This window comes from Nycticebus coucang, chromosome 6 (assembly GCF_027406575.1).
Source record: "Nycticebus coucang isolate mNycCou1 chromosome 6, mNycCou1.pri, whole genome shotgun sequence".
Classification (NCBI taxonomy): Eukaryota; Metazoa; Chordata; class Mammalia; order Primates; family Lorisidae; genus Nycticebus; species Nycticebus coucang.
Window position 1 is genome coordinate 23,637,918 of NC_069785.1, and position 21,452 is coordinate 23,659,369.

At 42.4% G+C, this 21,452-nt stretch overlaps 1 protein-coding gene across 5 annotated transcripts in view; it reads right to left on the reverse strand.

Annotated features, from left to right (window-relative positions):
- Positions 1-21,452, reverse strand: part of AP4S1 (adaptor related protein complex 4 subunit sigma 1) — a 93,382-nt gene that overhangs the window by 49,244 nt on the left and 22,686 nt on the right. For all 5 annotated transcript variants that reach the window (XR_008380735.1, XM_053594911.1, XM_053594910.1 and 2 more), the window contains exons 2-4: positions 8,042-8,249; positions 4,175-4,261; positions 2,874-2,942 (exon numbers count right to left, since the gene is read on the reverse strand). Coding sequence is in view for 4 of the 5 variants with exons in the window: in XM_053594911.1 (XP_053450886.1) it covers positions 2,874-2,942; positions 4,175-4,261; positions 8,042-8,179 (294 nt within the window). In the remaining variant the exon portion in view is untranslated. The remainder of the gene's footprint in view (positions 1-2,873; positions 2,943-4,174; positions 4,262-8,041; positions 8,250-21,452) is intronic.

Below are 21,452 nucleotides of genomic sequence, written 5' to 3' on the forward strand. Positions count from 1 at the left end.
TCTGGGTCACACTCCAGAGTTTCTGATTCAATGGTCTGGAGTGGTGCCCAGTACTTACATATTTTTTTTGTTATTTGCATTTATTTGCAAATAAATGTGCATCATTCCTGTGCCTTAAGTTTTTGTTTCTAGTTTCCTCTGGGCTGTCTTTTTCTTCTGTGCTGCCTCCTCTTCTGGTTTGGGAACAATTGTTTCCTTTTCAGATGTGGCAGGGAGGCTCACGTCTGGGTTAATGCAACCATAAGCTAAGTTTGGCACCGCATCTTGTGTGCTTTGTTCACCTGGATGTGCTCAATGACCAGAGAATCTACACCCAAAGCTTTAAGTTCAGCATTACTCTCTGCCTTTTTAAGCACATGCAGCAAAAATTCAGCACTCTTTTTGGGCCACTGACCCTGGGTTCAGCCCCTCTGTTAGGCCTGGGCACACCTACCACTGCCACCATTGTATTATCAGAATGGTACACACTGTTTCTTTAAGGTGACATCCTTCAGATACTTGGTGGCTTTCTGTCTATACATACCCTTGATGGCCTGGGCAGTTTCAAGTGTGTTCTTAAAGTGAACACGAAGATGGGAACCTCTTGACTAGCATGACTTTGTGGGGCTTTCTGGGTCAAGTGAATAGCCAACCATTTTCACCGATCCCCTCAGGCCGCTTAGGGAAGAGGGTACTTGTATTTTTAACAAGTTCCCAGCTTATGCTGCTGGTCCAGGAATAAGACTCTGCGAACCGCTGTCCTAACACAATGAAGATAGGCTGCTGGTCCCACGAGGGAGGAGTGTGTCAAACTCCCTTGGCATTAGGAGCTGGGCTGAAAATATAACTTCTTGAGTTTTGCTTTTAGGAGGTTTTGGTGTACTCTAGTCACTTTGTTGTGCTATGAAAGACTGTTCATTCTCACTATCTAATTACTGTACCTTTCCAGGTACAGTACACAATTTTTTTTTTTGAGACAGAGTCTCACTATGTTGCCCTCGGTAGAGTGCTGTAGTGTCACAGCTCACAGCAACCTCAAACTCTTGGGCTTAAGTGACTCTCTTGCCTCAGCCTCCCAAATAGCTGGGACTACAGGTGCCCTGCTACAACACTCGGCTATTTTTTGTTGTACGTGTCATTGTTGTTTAGCAGGCCCGAGCTGGGTTCCAGCCTGCCAGCCCCAGTGTATGTGGCTGGCGCCATAACCACTGAACTACAGGTGCTGAGGGAATACACACAGTTTTACCCAAATTTTTGAGGGAAAAATAAGGATGCACATTATTCCTAGGTAGTACTAATTCTGCATCTATATAAATGTTTTTAATTCTTTCATTTATGCTTATCTGTTAAAAGTATAATTCTAGAAAGCACTAATGATACCTGTATGCAAAATAAGATTTATGGTACCTGGAATATGGTAATCAGTTTTATTGAACTTAGGACAAACTTACAATAAAAGCATTTCGGCCAACAAAGAGTGACATCTTTCTCTTTGTACACTTTAGGCAGGAGCTAGCTGATATTTTTGCAAAATTCGTTTATAATACAAAAAAAGTACCTAATAGAAACAAGTAAAAATTTGAATTAAAAAATTAAAACAAAATACTTTTTCCTGACAGTTTGGGCCATAAATATAGTTACACATTATATATGGGAGCATATTATTATTATTATTATTTTTTAGGGACAGAGTCTCACTCTGTCATCCTCGGTAGCGGTGGCGTCACAACTCACAGCAACCTCCAGCTCTTGGGCTTAGGTGATTCTCTTGCCTCAGCCTCCCGAGTAGCTGGGACTACAGGCACCCGCCACAATGCCCAGCTGTTTTTTTGTTGCAGTTTGGCCGGGGCTGGAACCCACCACCTCAGCATATGGGGCTGGCGCCCTACCGACTGAGCCACAGGCACCGCCCTACAGGAGCATATTATACATGGCAAGATACCATATATTTTTTACTTATTAATCTGGATGGAAATGATTCTTAAGGTAAAAAGGGTAAGACTATACTTTTGGGGATCATTTCTACATTTCAATAGTTCATTACTAGAGAAGTTTCTCTGAAAATGTAAAGCAAAAAATAAATAAATAGTAAAAGAAAAAGAAAAGAGCCGTAACTGTCTTAGAAGGAAAGAAGAGGGAAGAAAAGAGAGTAGCCAAGTTAGCGAAATCTCATACTTGAGAGAAAAGAAATAAGAGATTCTTAGTCTGTTAAAGCTGGTTCTTTATAAAGGTCTCAGTTCTTTATAAGGATACACTGGTTTGTAACACTTTGGATGAGCCAGAAGGAAAAGCAAAGAAAATTCATCATTAAAAGAAAAAAAAAAAAAAAGAAAATTCAGCATCATCTGAATTTCAACTTTTCCTTGTTAAAATTCTATAAGAACACATTTTCTTTCTTTCTTTCTTTTTTTTTTTTGACACAGAGTCTCACTACATTGCCCTCGGTAGAGTGCCATGGCATCACAGCTCACAGCAACCTCAACTCTTGGGCTCAAGCGATTGCCTTGCCTCAGCCTCCCAAGTAGCTGAGATTATAGGTGCCTGTCACAACACCCAGCTACTTTTTTTGGTTGCAGTTGTCATTGTTGTTTAGCAGGCCCAGGCCGGGCTCAAACCTGCCAGCCTCAGTGTATGTGGCCAGAACCCTACCCACTGAGCTACGGGCGCTGCCAGAATGCATTTTCTTTCTTTCTTTCTTTTTTTTTGTGTGTGTGTTTTTGACCAGGGCTGGGTTTGAACCCACCACCTCTGGTATATGGGGCCGGCACCCTACCCCTTTGAGCCACAGGTGCCGCCCCTGCATTTTCTTGATAAGATCCAAAGAGTCCCAATTTCTGGGAAACTGGGTTGAGGAAGAAAACCATTAGCCATTATTTTTTAGCCATTAGACTTACCACTCGGCTGAAGTATTCATCTAAAACTTCCACAAAGTTATGAATGAATTCATAAATAGCCATCTCATTCTGAAATAAAAAGAGGAAGGGTGCAGTTAATTTACTGTGGCCCTTGGGTAAATCAGACATAGAACTCCCTGTCAGCTTCTGGGTTTGAGAGCATGTGGTTTAGTGAACAGATAATGTCAGCAAAGGAGCTTCCTACTGACAAATATTCAGAACAGTTATATGACTTACTTATTTAAAAGACACTTATCAGTAAGAAATGTAAAAAATCTTAATCTCTTAAAAAACGTTTTTCATGAGTCTTTGATGAATCTAACTGATTGAAACCTTATGGTCTTGTGTTTTGAGTTCTCAGCTCTACTCTCTGATATCACCAACTCTGGCATCATTTTTTTTATTTCTGAAGATGAGGAAACCACTTCAAATTCTGGTTCATGGATTAAAAAAACAATCGACCGAGATTTCAAAGTATTTTAGATGTGAAATACCCTTGGGGAATTCTGTAGCTTGATGTGCTATTGACCTGGGACAGACATTTCTGAAGAAAAGGGAACAAAATCCGAGGAGATGTAATCACAAGATAACAATATTTATAGTTTTCTCTGATTTTTGATATGTCAGCACATGTTCAGTGCTGAAATCGACTGGCCTCTCTACTTGTGTGAGCTGTTTCAGTGTGTCACAGGGCAAGGGCAGGCACTAGTGTTCTTAGGACAGAGAAGGGCATTCTGGGGTTTGGGGCTTGTCTCCTTTGTAAGCTGCTCATCTAATTCATGAAACATTCTAGGTATTTCTCTTCCACATAGCTTTCCCCAGCCCTCACAGAAACTAAGCTCCTTCAAAACAGCCCATAATTCTTCGGTAGGCAAGTAGAAAGAAAATATCAATTTAAGGAGGAATAGGGCCAGGCGTGGTGGCTCACGCCCGTAATCCCAACACTCTGGGAGGCTGAGGCAGGTGGATCAGTTGAACTCATGAGTTTGAGACCAGCCTGAGCAAGAGCAAGACCTTGTCTCTAAAAAATAGCTGGGTATTGTGGTGGGCACTTGTAGTCTCAGCTACTTGGGAGGCTGAGGTAAGAGAATCTATCACTCGAGCCCAAGAGTTTGAGGATGCTGTTAACTAAGATGCCATGGTATTTACCCAGGGTGACAAAATGAGACTCCATCTCAAAAAAAAAAAAAAAAAGAAAGGATAAATAAATAAAATAAAATAAAAAAATTTAAGGAGGAATAAAAATCAGAGTGCTACCCCCATTTTCTTGCATTTTTCCATACTCTCCTCTGTCATCTTACCTCAGTGTCATTAACTCCAACCACAATGAAGAGAGCTGCATACTGCCGATATATCAGCTTAAAATCCTTGTACTCAATGAAAGAGCACTAAACAAAACATAATGAGATATTAATTCCTGTGGTTGACAGAGCTTTCTTCAAAACGGCATGCATAATTTCTAGGTTCCGATTTGAGCATCTGACAACCCATTCCTGGAAACACAGAACATTCGAGTGTTACACAGTCATCCCCGGCTTTCTCACAATGCTCAGGGGACTACTTGGAAGCATCTCTAGTGGCAGCTGGAGAAGAAGACTCGAAAAAACTTCTTTTTTTTTTTTGCAGTTTTTTTGGTTGGGGCTGGGTTTGAACCTGCCACCTCCAGCATACGGGGCTGGCGCCCTACTCCTTTGAGCCACAGGCGCCGCCCAGAAAAACTTCTGAGCGTTCACATGGGTTCCCACTTGGACTCCTCGTTGCCCCGCTTGGCTCGTGTGGAATTCAGCAGCCAAAGCGAATGAATAACCAGCATTTCAAACTGCCTCCAATGTGAAAAGAAGTGATCAGGGTAAAAAAGATTTTCTTCTTCCCACCTGTCATGACTTTTTGGAAAGCAATGAGAAATACTCAGTTTTGTCTTAGTGATGTGATACTAGTCACTCAGTAGCCAAATACACAGAGCATTCCAAAAAAATACTGGTTGCTTTTTCTTGGAGTCCCATGAAAAGTATCAATGCAGGTTCTCTTACAAATTATTTAGAGGTGCTCTTTGTGTGGCAGATGCTGGACACAATCTCCCATCGTAAACACTGCTTCACGGGAATTAATAACCAGCCTGCTGCCACTGACACGTGGATAAGACAACTCCCTTGTCATTCCTCTCTCCCCTAAAGTGACTTTCCACTTACGGGAAGTGAGGGGTGGACAGGAAATTCGCAGCAGATGGAAGGCACAGTGTCACTCCTCCTCTGGATTTTAGGGTGTGACTGACCGGATGCAACTGAGCATGAACTTTATGGCTTTCTGTACTGGGATATGTTGCTCTTGGGTGCCCAGATGTAGCTGGGAATGAAGCTGCAAGTTTCGATTGTGGATATTCTCCATGGGAAAGCCATTGGACAGCTGATAAGATGGAGAGATTTGAGGCTTTTATTTAAAAATAGCATAAAGGCGATGAGTATGGAACCACGCGGCGGCTTTTGGCTCACTGGAGAGCCAGTGTGATTTCTGCTCAGCTGGATCTTTCAAAGAGGCACAACCTTTTTAAAAGAACTAAGGAACATTTTCTAAAGCCTGTCAGGAGTTTCTGACATTAAAAAAAATATGCACACACACACACATATCAAAGCATCTTTGTGAATAAAAACTAAGCCGATATTATGGTACCTTGGTTCCTGATTATGCCAAAAGCCCAGTCAATTCCTTTTAAAATCTAAAATAATTTAGAATGTATCAAAAATATACATATCTAGGCTTGGTGCCTATGGCTCAAGTGGCTAGGGTACCAGCCTCATACACTGAAGGTGGCAGGTTCGAGCCCAGGGCCGGCCTGCCAAAAAACAATATGACAACTACAACCAAAAAATAGCCAGGCGTTGTGGCGGGCGCCTGTAGTCCCAACTACTTGGGAGGCTGAGGCAAGAGAATGGCTTAAGCCCAAGAGTTGGAGGTTGCTGTGAGCTGTGACACCATGGTACTCTACCAAGGGTGACATAGACTCTGTCTCAAAAAAAAACAAAAACAAAAACAAAAAAAATCCCACATATCTAACAGTATATTCATACCAAAGCTTTATTTCGAAGCATAACCTGTCAATGAAAATGATGTTTGAAATTGTGGAATGCCTACATTGTGTGGGAAGATTCAAACAGGAATGCTTCTAAGAGTGTATTTACTTTTACTTAGGGTATGTGGCCATTAACACAGCCCTTAACAGTTTCTGTTTCCATCTGACAACATGAAGCAATGTGTGCCATGGCAGGCCAAAGCAGTAATTCAAAGAGGAACTCTGAGATGGTCCAACTGGAAAATCAATTTAGAAGCCAAGGGAAACACATTTGCAACACGTCACTTCTGAGCACTGATAGAGCTTAATATTTCATGACTGAGCACTGGTTCCCACAGACAGCCTTTCTATGTACGCATGACACGGAGAACTGACAAAATTAATGGATGATTTAAACAAACTTTCTGATTTTACCTCATTTGTTGAGTGATTTTCAATGGATTTGAAGTTCAGGATCTGGATTAAGTAAATCTCAATAAAAATCTTTGTAAAGAGACATTTAAAAAAGTCCCTATTGGGCGGCACCTGTGGCTCAGTCGGTAAGGCGCCGGCCCCATATACCGAGGGTGGTGGGTTCAAACCCGGCCCCGGCCAGACTGCAACCAAAAAAATAGCCAGGCGTTGTGGCGGGCGCCTGTAGTCCCAGCTGCTCGGGAGGCTGAGGCAAGAGAATCGCTGAAGCCCAGGAGTTGGAGGTTGCTGTGAGCTGTATGAGGCCATGGCACTCTACCCAGGGCCATAAAGTGAGACTCTGTCTCTACAAAAAAAAAAAAATAATAAAAAATAGGGCGGTGCCTGTGACTCAGTGAGTAGGGCACCGGCCCCACATGCCGAGGGTGGCGGGTTCAAACCCGGCCCTGGCCAAACTGCAACAAAAAAATAGCCAGGCGTTGTGGCGGGCGCCTGTAGTCCCAGCTACTCGGGAGGCTGAGGCAAGAGAATCGCGTAAGCCCGAGAGTTAGAGGTTGCTGTGAGCCGTGTGACGCCACGGCACTCTACCGGAGGGCGGTACAGTGAGACTCCGTCTCTACAAAAAAAAAAAAAATAATAAAAAATAAAAAAGTCCCTATTTATTATTATTTTAATGATTTTATTTAACTTCCAATCTGATAGAATAGATAGATTTGTTGTTTCATATGAAATTTTTTTTTTTGTCAGAGCCTCAAGCTGTCACCCTGGGTAGAGTGCCGGGGCATCACAGCTCACAACAACCTCCAACTCCTGGGCTTAGGCGATTCTCTTGCCTCAGCCTCCCAAGTAGCTGGGACTATAGGCACCAGCCACAATGCCCAGCTATTTTTTGGCCTGGGCTGGATTCGAACCTGCCAGCTCTGGTGTATGTGGCTGGCGCCCTAGCTGCATGAGCTACGGGAGCCGAGCCTCATATGAATTTTTAACTTCCATAATAAAATAAGTTCAAATCAAGTTCATTTTGTTTTTAAATCAATATTCCAATATTACATCAGTGGTATATTTACAAAAATAATAAGAAGAAAAAACTATACCCCATATGAGAACCATATTATTCTCTGGCACAAAATGAACCTTGAATATTTACCTTCATGCCAATCACGTGACTTTCATTTCTTGGCTTACAGAAAGCCACCTGCTACAAACATTTGTGAGAGAAACAAGGGCTAAATTCACAGGAACAACAACAACAAAAATAATAAGGTATGCCTATTAGCGGGAATAAATTTAGCTGCCACTTCCATGGTATGCTGACCTAAATAAGAACCCCAGCCTTTTCCTGATTTTCCTTGTTTTTGTTTTCTTTCTTTCTTTCTTTTTATGGTAACAAAGAGATTTTATTTAGGAAGAACAAAGACAAAGTTTAGAGCACTTCCAAAGAAAGTTGCAAGTGGGGCCCTCTCATGAAGGAGAGAAGGTGAGAGAGAAACCCGAGTTTGTTTTCTTACAGAGATGTGAAGAAGAGGGTTATGCTTCCTTCTGTCTTTGCTTCATGTCATTCCTTATTTCCCCTAATAGCTGTTGAAGGAGTATAGTTCAAAGAAAATGATAGTCATCGAGACTCAATAATAACAGATCCCCCAAGGCTGAGTTGAAAGCAGAGAAACAAGGCGGTGCCGCAGAAACCTACTTGTTCACTGGATCGGGAGAGGCAGCTCTTTATGACTTCTGTTTCCAGAAGCGTACGCTTGTTAATATCCACATGTTCGTAGTACTTAGAAAGTCGGGTCTGCCCTTGTTTATTCACCATGAGGAAAAATTTTATCATTTTTTCTCTTGGCCAGTATCTTCCCAAATATTGTCCAAAAGTTATGGCAAGGGAGGGTGGTAACTGGAAACTGGAAGATAAAAGAACAGCAAGGCAAGATCAAATTTCTCAGAGAATCCTATTACATGTGTTTCACAGATGAACAGTAAACAAAGTGGTAGTAAATAGAATATCTTCTGTTCACATTAGTTTTCACTTTTACTAACTAAAGGAGGTCTCAACAAATAAAAATCAAATACGTTTTCATTGCTTATCCTCCAAAACAGTTTTGAACACCACAGTTCTTTTACTTATATTCAATTTATGTATCAGTTTTGCTGGGCACCAATAATGTGGCAAGCACCAGAAGAACACGGTGATGAAGAAGGAAAGATTTTTTATTTTTACTTATCTATTTTTACACTACACAGGTAAACAAAGGCAGCGATACTAGGTGATAAGTTATAATTGAGACAGGTACAAGTCCATGGTTGACAGAAGAAGGGGACAAAGACCAGCACAGGAGAGTGAGGAGTGGCCTTCAGAGAAGAGGCACTGGTACTAGGTTTTTTTTTTTTTTGAGTCTCAAGCTGTCGCCCTGGGTAGAGTGCCATGGTGTCACTGCTCAAACTCTTTGGCTTAAGCGATCCTCTTGCCTCAGCCTCCCAAGTAGCTGGGACTACAGGCACCTACTACAACACCTGGCTATTTTTGGTTATAGTTGTCATTGTTGTTTGGCAGGCCCAGGCTGGATTCAAACCCGCCAGCTCCGGTGTATGTGGCTTGCTCCTTAGCCACTTGAGCTATCGGCACTGCCACAAGGTCTTGAAGAATGATCTAGAAGAGAAGACTCTGAGACAAGGAGATTTCTGGAAGTCTGGAAAGTTCTGGAAAGTTCACTGTGGTTGCAGTTCAAGGGGCAAGAAAAATAGTTGAAAGAAATTAAGCTATGGGCTGGGCACAGTGGCTCACAATTATAATCCTAGCACTCTGGGAGGCCAGGGGGTGGTGGTGGTGGATTGCTTAAGCTCAGGAGTTTAAGATAGCCTGAGCAAGAGAGAGACGCCATCTCTACTAAAAATAGAAAAACTAGCTGGGTGTTGTGGCAGGTGCCTGTAGTCCCAGCTATTAGGAAACCCAAGGCAAGAGAATCACGGGAGCCTAAGAGTCTGAGGTTGCTGTGAGCTATGACACACTCCTCTATCCAGGGTGACAAAGTAAGACTCTGTCTCAGAAAAAAAAAAAACAACAACCTAAAAAACTCCCCAAACTCCTAATAGTTATTAAATGAAGTTTTAATATTTTGGCCCTGTACAGTGGCTTGTGCCTTTAATCTCAGGACTTTGAGAGGCTGAGGCAGGAGGATCCCTTGAACCCAGGAATTCAAGATCAGCCTGAGACCCCCATCTCTACACAAACACACAAAATTATATATATATATATATATAAATAAAAACTATATAATATATTTATGTTATATAATTTATATATAATATCTATTTATATAAAAATATATAATTTGGCTCAGTGCCCATAGCTCAGTGAGTAGGGCGTGGGATGTATGCTCCGAGGCCGGTGGGTTTGAGCCCAGCCTGGGCCTGCTAAACAATAATGACAACTGAAACCAAAAAATAGCTGGGCTTTGTGGTGGGTGCCTGTAGTCCCAGCTATTTGGGAGGCTGAGGCAAGAGAATCACTTTCTTTTTTTTTTTTTTTTTTTTGTAGAGACAGAGTCTCACTTTATGGCCCTCGGTAGAGTGCCGTGGCCTCACACAGCTCACAGCAACCTCCAACTCCTGGGCTTAAGCGATTCTCTTGCCTCAGCCTCCCGAGTAGCTGGGACTACAGGCACCCACCACAGCGCCCGGCTATTTTTTGGTTGCAGTTTGGCCGGGGCCGGGTTTGAACCCGCCACCCTCGGTATATGGGGCCGGCGCCCTACCGACTGAGCCACAGGCGCCGCCCGGCAAGAGAATCACTTAAGCCCAAGAGTTTGAGGTTGTTGTGAGCTGCGATGCCATGGCACTCTACCAAGGGTGACATAGTGAGACTCTGTCTTAAAAAAAAAGTCTGATTTGAACATATACTTACTAATTATTCACAAATATTAGCTGTGAATAATAGCTAATAATAATAGCTTTAGCAGCTGCGATTACAGGGATCAGTTTCTCAAACTGCTGCCTAGGAAACTGAAACAGGGAGATCCTTCCAGGCTAGGTCATCCCAGGTAAGCGTTTGCAGCTATCTTAGTAACAGTTGGTAGGAAGATAGGTGTCTGCTAAGACTCAGCTGTCAGGACATCAGGCAGAGGCTGACTTACACAGTTTGATCAACTTCACAGCCTCTTCAAGTGCAAACATTATCTGTTGGATGAGGCATCCACGGCTGTTCAAGAGTGGAGTTAAGACTCTCCTTTACCCAGGTGTCATGAATTGATAAAGGGCATTTATGTGTCTACTGAAATAAGCAGACTGCATAGAAGAGTTGGGTTTGTTTGTTTTTTGAGACAGAGTCTTCACCTTGTTACCCTCCGTAGAGTGCTGTGACATCATAGCTCACAGCAACCTCAAACTCTTGGGCTCAAGTGATCCTCTTGCCTCAGTCTCCCAAATAGCTGGGACTTCAGGTACCAGCCTCAACACCTGGTTATTTTTAGAGACAGGGTCTCACTCTTGCTCAGGCTGGTCATGAACTCCTGATCTCGAGCAATCTACCCGCCTTGGCCTCCCAGAGTGCTAGGATTACAGACATGAGCCCTCAGCCCAGCTGAAGAGTTGGTCTTTTGACAAATGAGTGGTTCTGGGACTAATCAGAATCCTAGTAAAGTATAAAGTAGGCACTTTGTGAGTGTGAGAGAGAGGGTCTTACAGCTGGGATAAGTAGCTTCATCAAACTGAAAACCAGCAAGTATTGTCCTTTGGGGATTTGGCTGGCTTGAGCAGACAGAAGAATGTGTTGCTTTAAAGCTCAGGCTTGGGCTGGGCGCTTGTAGCTCAGTGGTTATGGCTCCTGACACATGCTCCGGGGCTGGTGGGTTCGAACCCAGCCCAGGTCTGCTAAACCAAAAAAATACCTGGGCGTTGTGGCGGGCGCCTGTAGTCACAGCTACTGGGGAGGCTGAGGTAAGAGAATCACTTGAGCCCAAGAGTTTGAGGTTGCTGTGAGCTATGACTCCATGGCACTCTACCAAGGGGAACATAGTGAAACTCTGTCTCAAAAAAAAAAAAAAAAAGCTCAGACTTAACTGGATAATTCTGGCTCAAGTCTAGCCACATAACCTACCATAGGATTCTAAATTGCCTGGGCTTTCTGAACTCTAGTTGGATGGCTACCTCTGAGGTGTGACAGTAAGATAAGGTAATATAAAATAGCACTTTGCAAAGGGTCCGGTGAAATGTTCACAGCTCAGCAGTTATCACTATAGTCATTGGTTGGTACATGGGGCATAGGTTCAGACCACCCTTTGTCCATGTATAACTAAATCTGTGCAAACCCAATTGCCACAGGGTGCCCTGTGGACCATTCATATACTTGGGTTTCCTATCTTGTGAATACTATATCTTCCATCCACCTTTCCTGGGAAAAAAAGCCAGTTCAAACCTGTGTTGTACAAGGGTCAACTGTATTATTTCCATGCTGGAACAAGAAACAACATTATAGGATAATTCTTGGACTAAGTTTTACACTATTTTTTGTGCTTCCAGCTCATCTCTTGTTTCCTAAGCTCTGTAAGACAGGTGGTTATCTCACCACAATTCCAAACCCTGAGCTACTGAGAGCCAGACCCAGCGTGGGCAAGCCTGGGGTTGCTCCGTTCATTCCCTGTGCAGGACAGGATGTGATCTGGACCAGCTGAACCAGGAACATGACAGCTGTGCCAGGGGAGAGCCTGTGGCCATTCCCTCCCTTCTCTGGGAGGATAAACTCACTGCTGTGGGCCAGACTGTGACATATTCAGTGATGTTTACTCATTTGGTATTAAGTGTTGCTTTTATTCCCCTTACAAATTGTTGCCAACATATCATGGCAGATGCCTAGGAGGTTAAGATTACTTTCTTTTAATCCCTTTCAGAAAAGTTTTTGTTTGTTTTTAGACAGAGTCTCACTCTGTTGCTCAACAACCCCAAACTCCTGGGATCAAGCAATCTTCCTGCCCAGGCTCCCAAGTAGCTGGGATTATAGCTACCTGCATAATGCTGGGATAACTTTTCGATTTTTAGCAGAGTCAGGGCCTTGCTCTTGCTCAGGCTGGTCTTGAACTCCTGAGCTCAAGTGATTCTCCCACTTCGTCCTCCCAGAGTGCCAGGATTACCTATGTGAGCCACTGAGCCTGGCCTCAGTAAAGTTATTTTAAAACCATCTTTATGATAGTTAGAAATTATGATTTTATACTTTGGATTTCAACTGCCAGGTAAAAGGAAAAGAAAATTATCTCAAAGGTATCCAAACCTTTGCCTTTAAATATCCTGACTGCATTAAGTGGTAAACCGAGATGTAAAAAGATCCTAGGGAGATGTTCCATCAAGGGATCACACGGGTTTCCACTTCACACAAGCACAGCATTCCTTCCCGCTGACTTCAAGAATATGGGTGACAAATGAGGACATGTAGACTCGAGACTCATTAGGATACTCATTGAAAAGAGTAGCTGAAGGCATCTGAAGGCTTAAAGACTTTTTTTTTGCATGCTCACAAATAATTACACAATCTGTAAGTGCAGGATGACACACTGGTGATAAAGAAGCATAACTTTTAACTATTTTTACTATAAAACATACAGTGCCAAAATACACAACGTGGAAATTCAAGAGACAATGACATGTGTGAGAACGGAAGAGGAATGCCGTCCTGGATATTAATCATCAGGGAGGAGGGAGATAAGGTAACTATGAAACTGAGGTAGGGCAGGGAGGGGGAATATGCTTAGACAAGTGCTGGGAGTGCCAGGGAGCAGGTATGAACTTCCTCTGTTCAAATTCTTTGCAGTCAACAACACACAGGGCAAGGGAAGATGTTTTGATGACCAGGAAGTGAGGAGATCCCACACCAAAGAGCTTGTGTGAATGTGCTTTAAAAAAAAAAAAAATTAAGAAAGAAAAAGGAAAGGAAATGTCTATGGGGAAAGCATTGCAAAAAGGGTGTAAGGATGTCGAGCAGGGGCGCTTGGAAGCCCCAGAAGGAAAAGAAGAGAGAGGCAACTTAGAGCAGAACCAAACAAAAGTTGTCCATGGATTACATGGACATGCTTTCAAGGCCAAGACTAGTGAGGTGGGTAGATTCACATCCTAGTACCCTACATGACGTAAACTCAATAGAAGAAAGACGGAAAACACTGACGTGCTTACTGAAGTGAGCGGTTACCATATTTCCGGGAGTTAGAATGGGGAGTCTTTACAGACTGTCATACCCAGAGATGGCAAAAAGGTTGCCACTTGGGTCCCTGCCGTGACTACCTGGAATAGCTGTTTCAGATTCTAAAGCTGCTTCCAGGTTCAAAACCAAGGCTGCCATCAATGAGTACTGATGTCATCTGTGGGTCAGGAAGCTGAGAGTGGCAGCCTATGCATCTTATGTTTGTCAACTCTGATGTGTACGCCCTACATTTGGCAAAGAGGAAACTGATAGAGATACAGAACGAAGCCCTGAATTCTGGTCTCCTGACTCATGTTCTCTTCAATTTATCACATTGTCTCATTCAGCATACAGCGTCATTACATGTTCATTTAAGGTTAAGAAACATCAACTTCAGGCAGCTTTGTCAGTGATCAAGTCAATGTTCTCTTTTCTAATGTTGCTGCACAATTAATCTGGAAAATAACAAAGAAATCAGTGCATGAAAAAGTAGAGTATGTGGCTGGGTGTGGGTGGCACCTGCCTATAGTTATAGCTTCTTGGGAGGCTGAGGTAGGAGGATGACTTAAACCCAGGAGTTTGAGGTTGCAATGAGCTAGGATCATGCCTCTGTACTCCAGCCTGGGTGACAGAGGAAGACTTCATCTTCTTAAAAAAAAAAGAATCCTTTTACCATGAGGACACTTGTACAAGACTGTTTATCGTAGCTCAATTTACAATCGCCAAAATGTAGAAACAGCCTAAATGCCCACCAACCCAGGAATGGATTAACAAACTGTGGTATATGTACACCACGGAATACTATTCAGCCATTAAAAAAGATGGAGACTTTACATCCTTTGTATTAACCTGGATGGAAGTGGAACACATTATTCTTAGTAAAGCATCACAAGAATGGAGAAGCAAGAATCCTATGTACTCAATTCTCATATGAGGACAGTTGATGACCTCATACATGGTGGGGGGTGGGGGAAGGGAAGAACAGAGAGAGGGAATAGGGAGGGGGTGGCGGAAAGGAAGTGTGGAGAGAGGGAAGGAGGGAGGGGGTTGGAGGGGGTCAAGGTGTGGGTGCAGGACACAATTATAAGAGGGACTTTACCTAACAAATGCAATCAATGTAACCTGGTTCTTTGTACCCTCAATGAATCCCCAATAATAAGGAAAAAAAATTAAAAAAGGAAAAAAAAAGGAGAATATGTAGCTTCTAGAAATGAAAGCGATATTTGATGATAGTTAACATCTTTACCAGCTCTAAATACTTTCTATGTATCCCAAAATTGTGATACTATAACATATACACACAAACATTAAGGTAATATCAGATAAAAAATGTTTTTGCCGAAAAGTGATTTAAATAAAATTCCCAAAGGTAAAAGCAAATTTTTCACCCAGAAAATGTATAGTACTAGTAAAGTATTGTGTACAGTCAAGAGCATGAACTGAAGTTCACTGTTGGGTTTCACTGTTTAATAGCTTTGTGACCTTTGGGCAAGATACTTAAGGGTTTTCTGTACAGTGGGCATAATACCCTGTTTCCCCTAAAATAAGACAGTGTCTTATATTAAGGTGTGCTCCCAAAGATGCGCTAGGTGTTATTTTCAGGGGACGTCTTATCTTTCCTGTGAGGAGGTCTTATTTTCGGAGGATGTCTTATTTTCGGGGAAACAGGGTAATAGTACTTACCTCCTAGGTTGTTGAGGATTAAAGGAGTTTAGTATATGTAACGTTCTCAAGACAGGGCTTGGCAGTTACCACGCAGTGAGTGCTACGTAAGTGTTAGCCATTGTCATCATGATAACATTGCCACCTGTTCCTCAGTGAAGTCTTTCCTGCCACTCTCATCCCCTCTTTCCAAATACAAAGAGCTGATTATCCCATCTACACCTATGTAACCATTATTTAATTACATGTTAATAGTGATTTAGACAGGTTGCTGTAACTGTAAGAGAAAGATTTTACATTGTGACCCAGTATTTAAGTACATATGTATCTGAAAAAGAAGTTCACAAAACAATGCCTAGCCATACTATGTGTACTGAACTCTGATTTTTTTTGAGACAGTATCTCACTCACTCATTCTATTGCCCTGGGTAGAGTACCATGACATCATAGCTCACAGCAACCTCAAACTCCTGGGTTTGAGCAATCCTCTTTCCTCAGCCTCCTAAGTAGCTGGGACTATGGGTGCCCGCCACAATGCCAAGCTAGTTTTTCTATTTTCTTAGTAGAAGCAGGGTCTTGCTCTTCCTTAGTCTGATCTCCAACTCCTGAGCTTAAGCAATCTACCTGCCTCAGTCTCCCAGTGCTAGGATTACAGGTGTGAGCCACTGTGCCTGGCTATAATTTACTTTAAAATAACACTAAAAAATTAAGGTAAATTAATGGATGGACAGAGAGATTAACAGATGGGTAGACAAATGATAAAAGCATGGGCGGTGCCTGTGGCTCAAAGGAGTAGAGCACCAGCCCCATATACTGGAGGTGGTGGGTTCAAACGGGTCCCGCCCAAAAACTGCCAAAAAAAAAAAAAAAAGAAAGTATAGTAAAATATTAATGGTAGAATCTAGGTACTGAGTATGTGTAAATTAATTGTGAAATTCTTTCAACTTTTATATTTGAAAATCATCACAATAAAATGTTGGGAAAAAATATTAGTTGTGGCCCACTTTTTTTTTTTTAATTAATAGACTTTTTTTGAGAAGAGTTTTAGAGTTAGGGGAAAATTACAAGACAGTAAAGAGAGAGTTCCCATATACCTCATATCCAGTTTCCCTGGTATTATTTCCATCATCATTCCCCTATTCCTAGCATGTTACATTAGTATGGTACATTTGTTACAATTTTTTTATTTTTTGAGATAGGGTCTTGCCCTGTTGCCCAGGATAGATTGCAGTGGAATCCTTGTAGCTCACTGCAGCCTCAAAATCCTGGCTTCAAATGATGCTCCTTCTTCAGCTTCCTAAAGTGTTAGGATTATGGACAAGAGCCACGATTCCCAGCTCTGATTTTTTTTTTTTTTTTTTTGTAGAGACAGAGTCTCACTTTATGGCCCTCGGTAGAGTGCCATGGCCTCACACAGCTCACAGCAACCTCCAACTCCTGGGCTTAAGTGATTCTCTTGCCTCAGCCTCCCGAGTAGCTGGGACTACAGACACCCGCCACAACGCCCAACTATTTTTTGGTTGCAGTTCAGCCAGGGCTGGGTTTGAACCCGCCACCCTCGGTATATGGGGCCGGCGCCTTACTGACTGAGCCACAGGCACCGCCCCCCAGCTCTGATTTTTAATTTCAGAACCCACTAAAGGACCATGACCCAAAGTCTGAAAACCACAATATGAGCAACTGAACTTTGGGTAGAATCTACACCTTGCTTCAGATCTTTGCACAGTGCCTGGTATATAGTAAGCATCCAGTAAATGTTCATTGACTGAATGCACGAATACATGAAAGCTTTTTCTAGCAATAATATTTCCCTTAAAAAAAAATCATGTAAGTACTCAGGTCGAGTGGGGTGGCTCACACCTATAATCCTAGCTCTCTGAGAGGCCAAGATGGAAGGATCTCATGAAGTTAGGAGTTCGAGACCAGCTTGAACAAGAGTGAGAGCCCGCCTCTACTATCTGGGAGTGGTAGTGCATGCATGTAGTCCAGCTACTCTGAAGGCTGAGGGGGGAGGATTCTTGGAGCCCAGGGGTTGAGGTTGCAATGAGCTACAATGATGCCACTGGACTCTAATTAGGGCAACAGAGCAAGACTCTGTCTCAAAGCAATCAATCAATCATTAAGTATTCAAACAAACCAATGTCTTTCAGTTTAGTGCATATCCTTCTAAGCCTTCTTTATATAGAAACATGTAAATATGCATGCATATGTAGTCATTTTATTTTTTAACTTAAATGCGACTGATGAACTCTGAAATGTCAAGCAGCTAGTCTAGTGTCCATTCTCTCCGGGCATCTTCAAATGAATCAGTTCCATTCACAAAATCCTGGCTAGATCCTATAAAGGTCACTAAAAAGATGTGTTTGAAATTCATCCAAAGGACCTCCCATTTAACCAGTCTAGCTCAGGATTTCCTGGGTTTTTTTCTCCATCTTTTTTTTTTTTTTTTGACACAGAGTCTCACTATGTTGTTCTCAGTAGAGTGTCGTGACATCACAGCTCACAGCAACCTCAAACTCTTGGGCTTAGGTGATTCTCTTGCCTCAGCCTCCCAAGTAGTTGGGACAACAGGCACCCGCCACAACACTCGGATATTTTTTTTTTAGTTGTTGTTGTTGTTGCAGTTGTCATTGTTTTAGCTGGGCCGGGTTCAAACCTGCCAGTCTCAGTGTATGTGGCGGGTGTCCTACCTACTGAGCTACAGGCGCTGCCTTTGTCTCCTTCGTTTGAGCCACTGCCGTGGCTCCCGTTCCTTCTCTGGTCTCGTTTGGATTTTTTCTTGCAGCTCTGGCTTGGGCAATATTCCAGGACTTGACCTTTGGTATCTGCCCTCCAGCCAAAACCCCTGGGGCCTCTGGCACCCAGGCCTAGCACTAATTGAGAGTACTGTCTACCTTACTGAGTGGTGACAAAAATTAAATGAGGCAAATAATACAATTACTGTAAAACAGTTAGTAAACTGACTTATTTCATTTCCTCCCTCTACGTATTAGGTAAAAAGTGCTGATAAGACTACAGGGAAACAGATTATGTATAGTTATACATTTTTAGTGGCCTTTTAAAATTGTTATACATTTTCTGTATTATAACCTGGTAAAATGATAAAATCATGGAAATTATTCTACTTTTTAGCCCAAAGCATTCTAGTCCTGGGAGTTTATCCTAAGGTATAATTAAAATCTATATGTATAAAAATGTTTCATAGTAATGAAACATGGAACAAACTCTGATACTGTAAACTAAGAATCTTTAAGTGTTTAGTGAACAACTTGATGTCTTCTGTAGAAGACTGAGAAAATATATGTAATATAATGAAAAGTTATGAAATCAGAACACCAAATTCTATATTCACATGGACTATGACTATGTAAAATGAACACCTAAACAGAGGACAGGCACAGTGGTAATACTGAATTCCCTGTTGATCCAAAAATTTGGCCAGACACGGTGGCTTATGCCTTTAACACTGGCTGGAAACGGTGGCTCATGCCTATAATCCTAGCACTCTGAGAGGCTGAGACGGGTGGACTGCCTGAGCTCACAAGTTCAAGACCAGCCTGAGCAAAAGCAAGACCCCCATCTGTACTAAAAATAGAAAAACTGAGGCAAGAGGATCACTTGAGCCCAAGAGTTGGAGTTTGCTGTGAGCTATGACGCTACAGCACTCTACCCAGGGCAACAATGAGACTGTCTCAAAAAAAAAAAAAAAAAATCTCAGCACTTTGAGAGACCAAGGTGGGAGGATCTCATTCAAAGCCAGGAGTTTCAGACCAGCCAGCTCGACATATCAAGACCTCATCTCTACAAAAAATAAAAAATATATAATTGGGTATAGTGGTGTACACCTATGGTCCTAGCTACTTGGAAAGCTGAGGCTGGAGGATTCTTTTACCCTAGGGGTTTGAGGCTTCGGTGAGCTATGATTGTGCCACTGTTCTTCAGCCTGGATAACACAGCAAGACTCTGTCTCTACTAAAATAAATTTAAACTCAGCGTGATGGTTCATGCCCATAATCCTAGCATTCTGCCTATAATCCTAGCCGAGGTGGGTGGACTGGTTGAGCTCAGGAGTTTGAGACCAGCCTGAGCAAGAGTGAGACCCTGTCTCTAAAAATAGCCAGGCATTGAGGGCATCTGTAGTCCCAGCTACTCGGGAGGTTCTTGACCCCAAGAGTTTGAGGTTGCTGTGAGCTATGAAGCCATGACACTCTACCAAGGGCATCAGAGTGAGACTCTGTCTCAAAATAAATGAATGGCTTAGTGCTGGTAGCTCAGTGAGTAGGGCACCAGCCACATACACTGAGGCTGGTAGGTTCCAGCCTGGCCCTGGTCTGCTTAACAACAATGACAACTGCAATAACAATAATAAAAATAGCCAGGCGTTGTGGTGGGTACCTATACTCCCAGCTACTTGGGAGGTTGAGGTAAGAGAATCACTTAAGCCCAAGAGTTTGAGGTTGCTGTGAGCTGTGATGGTACATCACTCTACTGAGGGTGATACAGTGAAACTCTGTCTCGAAAAATAAATAAATAAATAAAAATAAATAAATAGGGGTGGCGCCTGTGGCTCAGTGCCACAGTATATAGGGCGCCGGCCCTATATACTGAGGGTGGTAGGTACAAACCTGCCCCCGGCCAAAAAATAGCCGGGCGTTGTGGCAGGCACCTGTAGTCCCAGCTACTCGGGAGGCTGAGGCAAGAGAATCGCCTAAGCTCAAGAGCTGGAGGTTGCTATGAGCTGTGATGCCATAGTACTCCACAGAGGGCAACAAAGTGAGACTCTGTCTCTAAAGCAAAAGCAAAAAAATATAAATAAATACATTTTAAAAATACATAAGGATTAAAATTAGACTAGACAGAGGAATCTTTGGAAATATTTTGCTAAGTGAAAGAAGTCATTTTACAAAAGATGACATATTATATAATTCCACTTATATGAAATACACAGTATTCCAAATAGGCAAAAATTTAATCTAAAAACACAAAAAATAGATTCAGGGTTGCCAGGGGATGGGAGTGTGGGGGTGATGTCTGAAGGGTATGGGGTTATAATGATAGTTAAACAAATATGTGAGGATACTATTAACAAAAGTTACTGATTTATATAGGATGTGAATTATATCTCAATAAAACTGTTGAAAAGAGATATAGGTGGGCAGACCAGACAATCTGGGAGAGCTCCCAATGGCCCAAGCTAGAACAATTTGAACAACGAAGTATATGATATAACATAAGGTGTAAAATATATTACACAAAGATATACTGTAGTCCCTCCTTAACTGTGGTTTCACTTTCCATGATTTCAGTTACCTATGGTCAGCTGTGGTCCAGACATATTAAATAGAAAATTCCAGAAATAAACAATTCATAAGTTTTACGTTCACATGCTATTCTGAGTAGTGTGATGAAATCTCAAGCTCTCCTGCTTGGTCATGCTTGAGATGTGGCCAGCTGTCCGTGCTCCCCACCCTCACTTACTAAGTAGCCATCCCGTTAACGTGGTACAGCAGACACAGGGTTTGGTGCTACCTTTGGTTTCATGCATCCACCAGGAGTCTTAGAATGTATCCCTTGCAGTTAAGGGGGGACTACTGTCCTGATGTAAATACATGACTGAATGTATATAAATAAATAGGACAGAAGAATCCCAAATAATACACGTAGATGCTCCTCTCTTGCGGAAGTGAAGTTTAATGTAAGGGTGAGTATGGCAACAGAAAACAGTAATTATACACTGGAGAAAGCTGCTACACATGACCTTAACCAAATGATGATGTCACCAGTGACAACATGTGGACTTTTTGCAAAGAACTCATGGCTCTTAGATTGTGACAATGCACCAGCTCACACGACACAGCCAGTAAACAAACAACTGTGTCGGAACACCCTCCCTACTCACCTGAACGGGCCCCAGTGATTTTTTTTTTTTTCTTTACCCAAAGCTAACGGAAATAATGAAAGGAAGACATTTTGATGACATTCAGGATATCAAGGGTAATACAACAACAACTCTAATGGCCATTCCAGCTCCAAAACTGCTTTGAAGGGTAGACTAGCCGCTGTCACGAGTGCACAGCTTTCCCGGGGAATACTTTGAAAGTGGCCATATTGATACTCAGCAACGAGGTATAGAGCACTGCACTGTCAGATCCCTGTCCTTTATTCTGTCCTATTTTCTTTTAGCTAATAGACATGGCAATTTTAGCTGTTTAAAAAAATTTCAGAAGACATTTCTCGCAAAATAAAGAATATACTGCCTGGTCTGTTCCAAACCTGACTC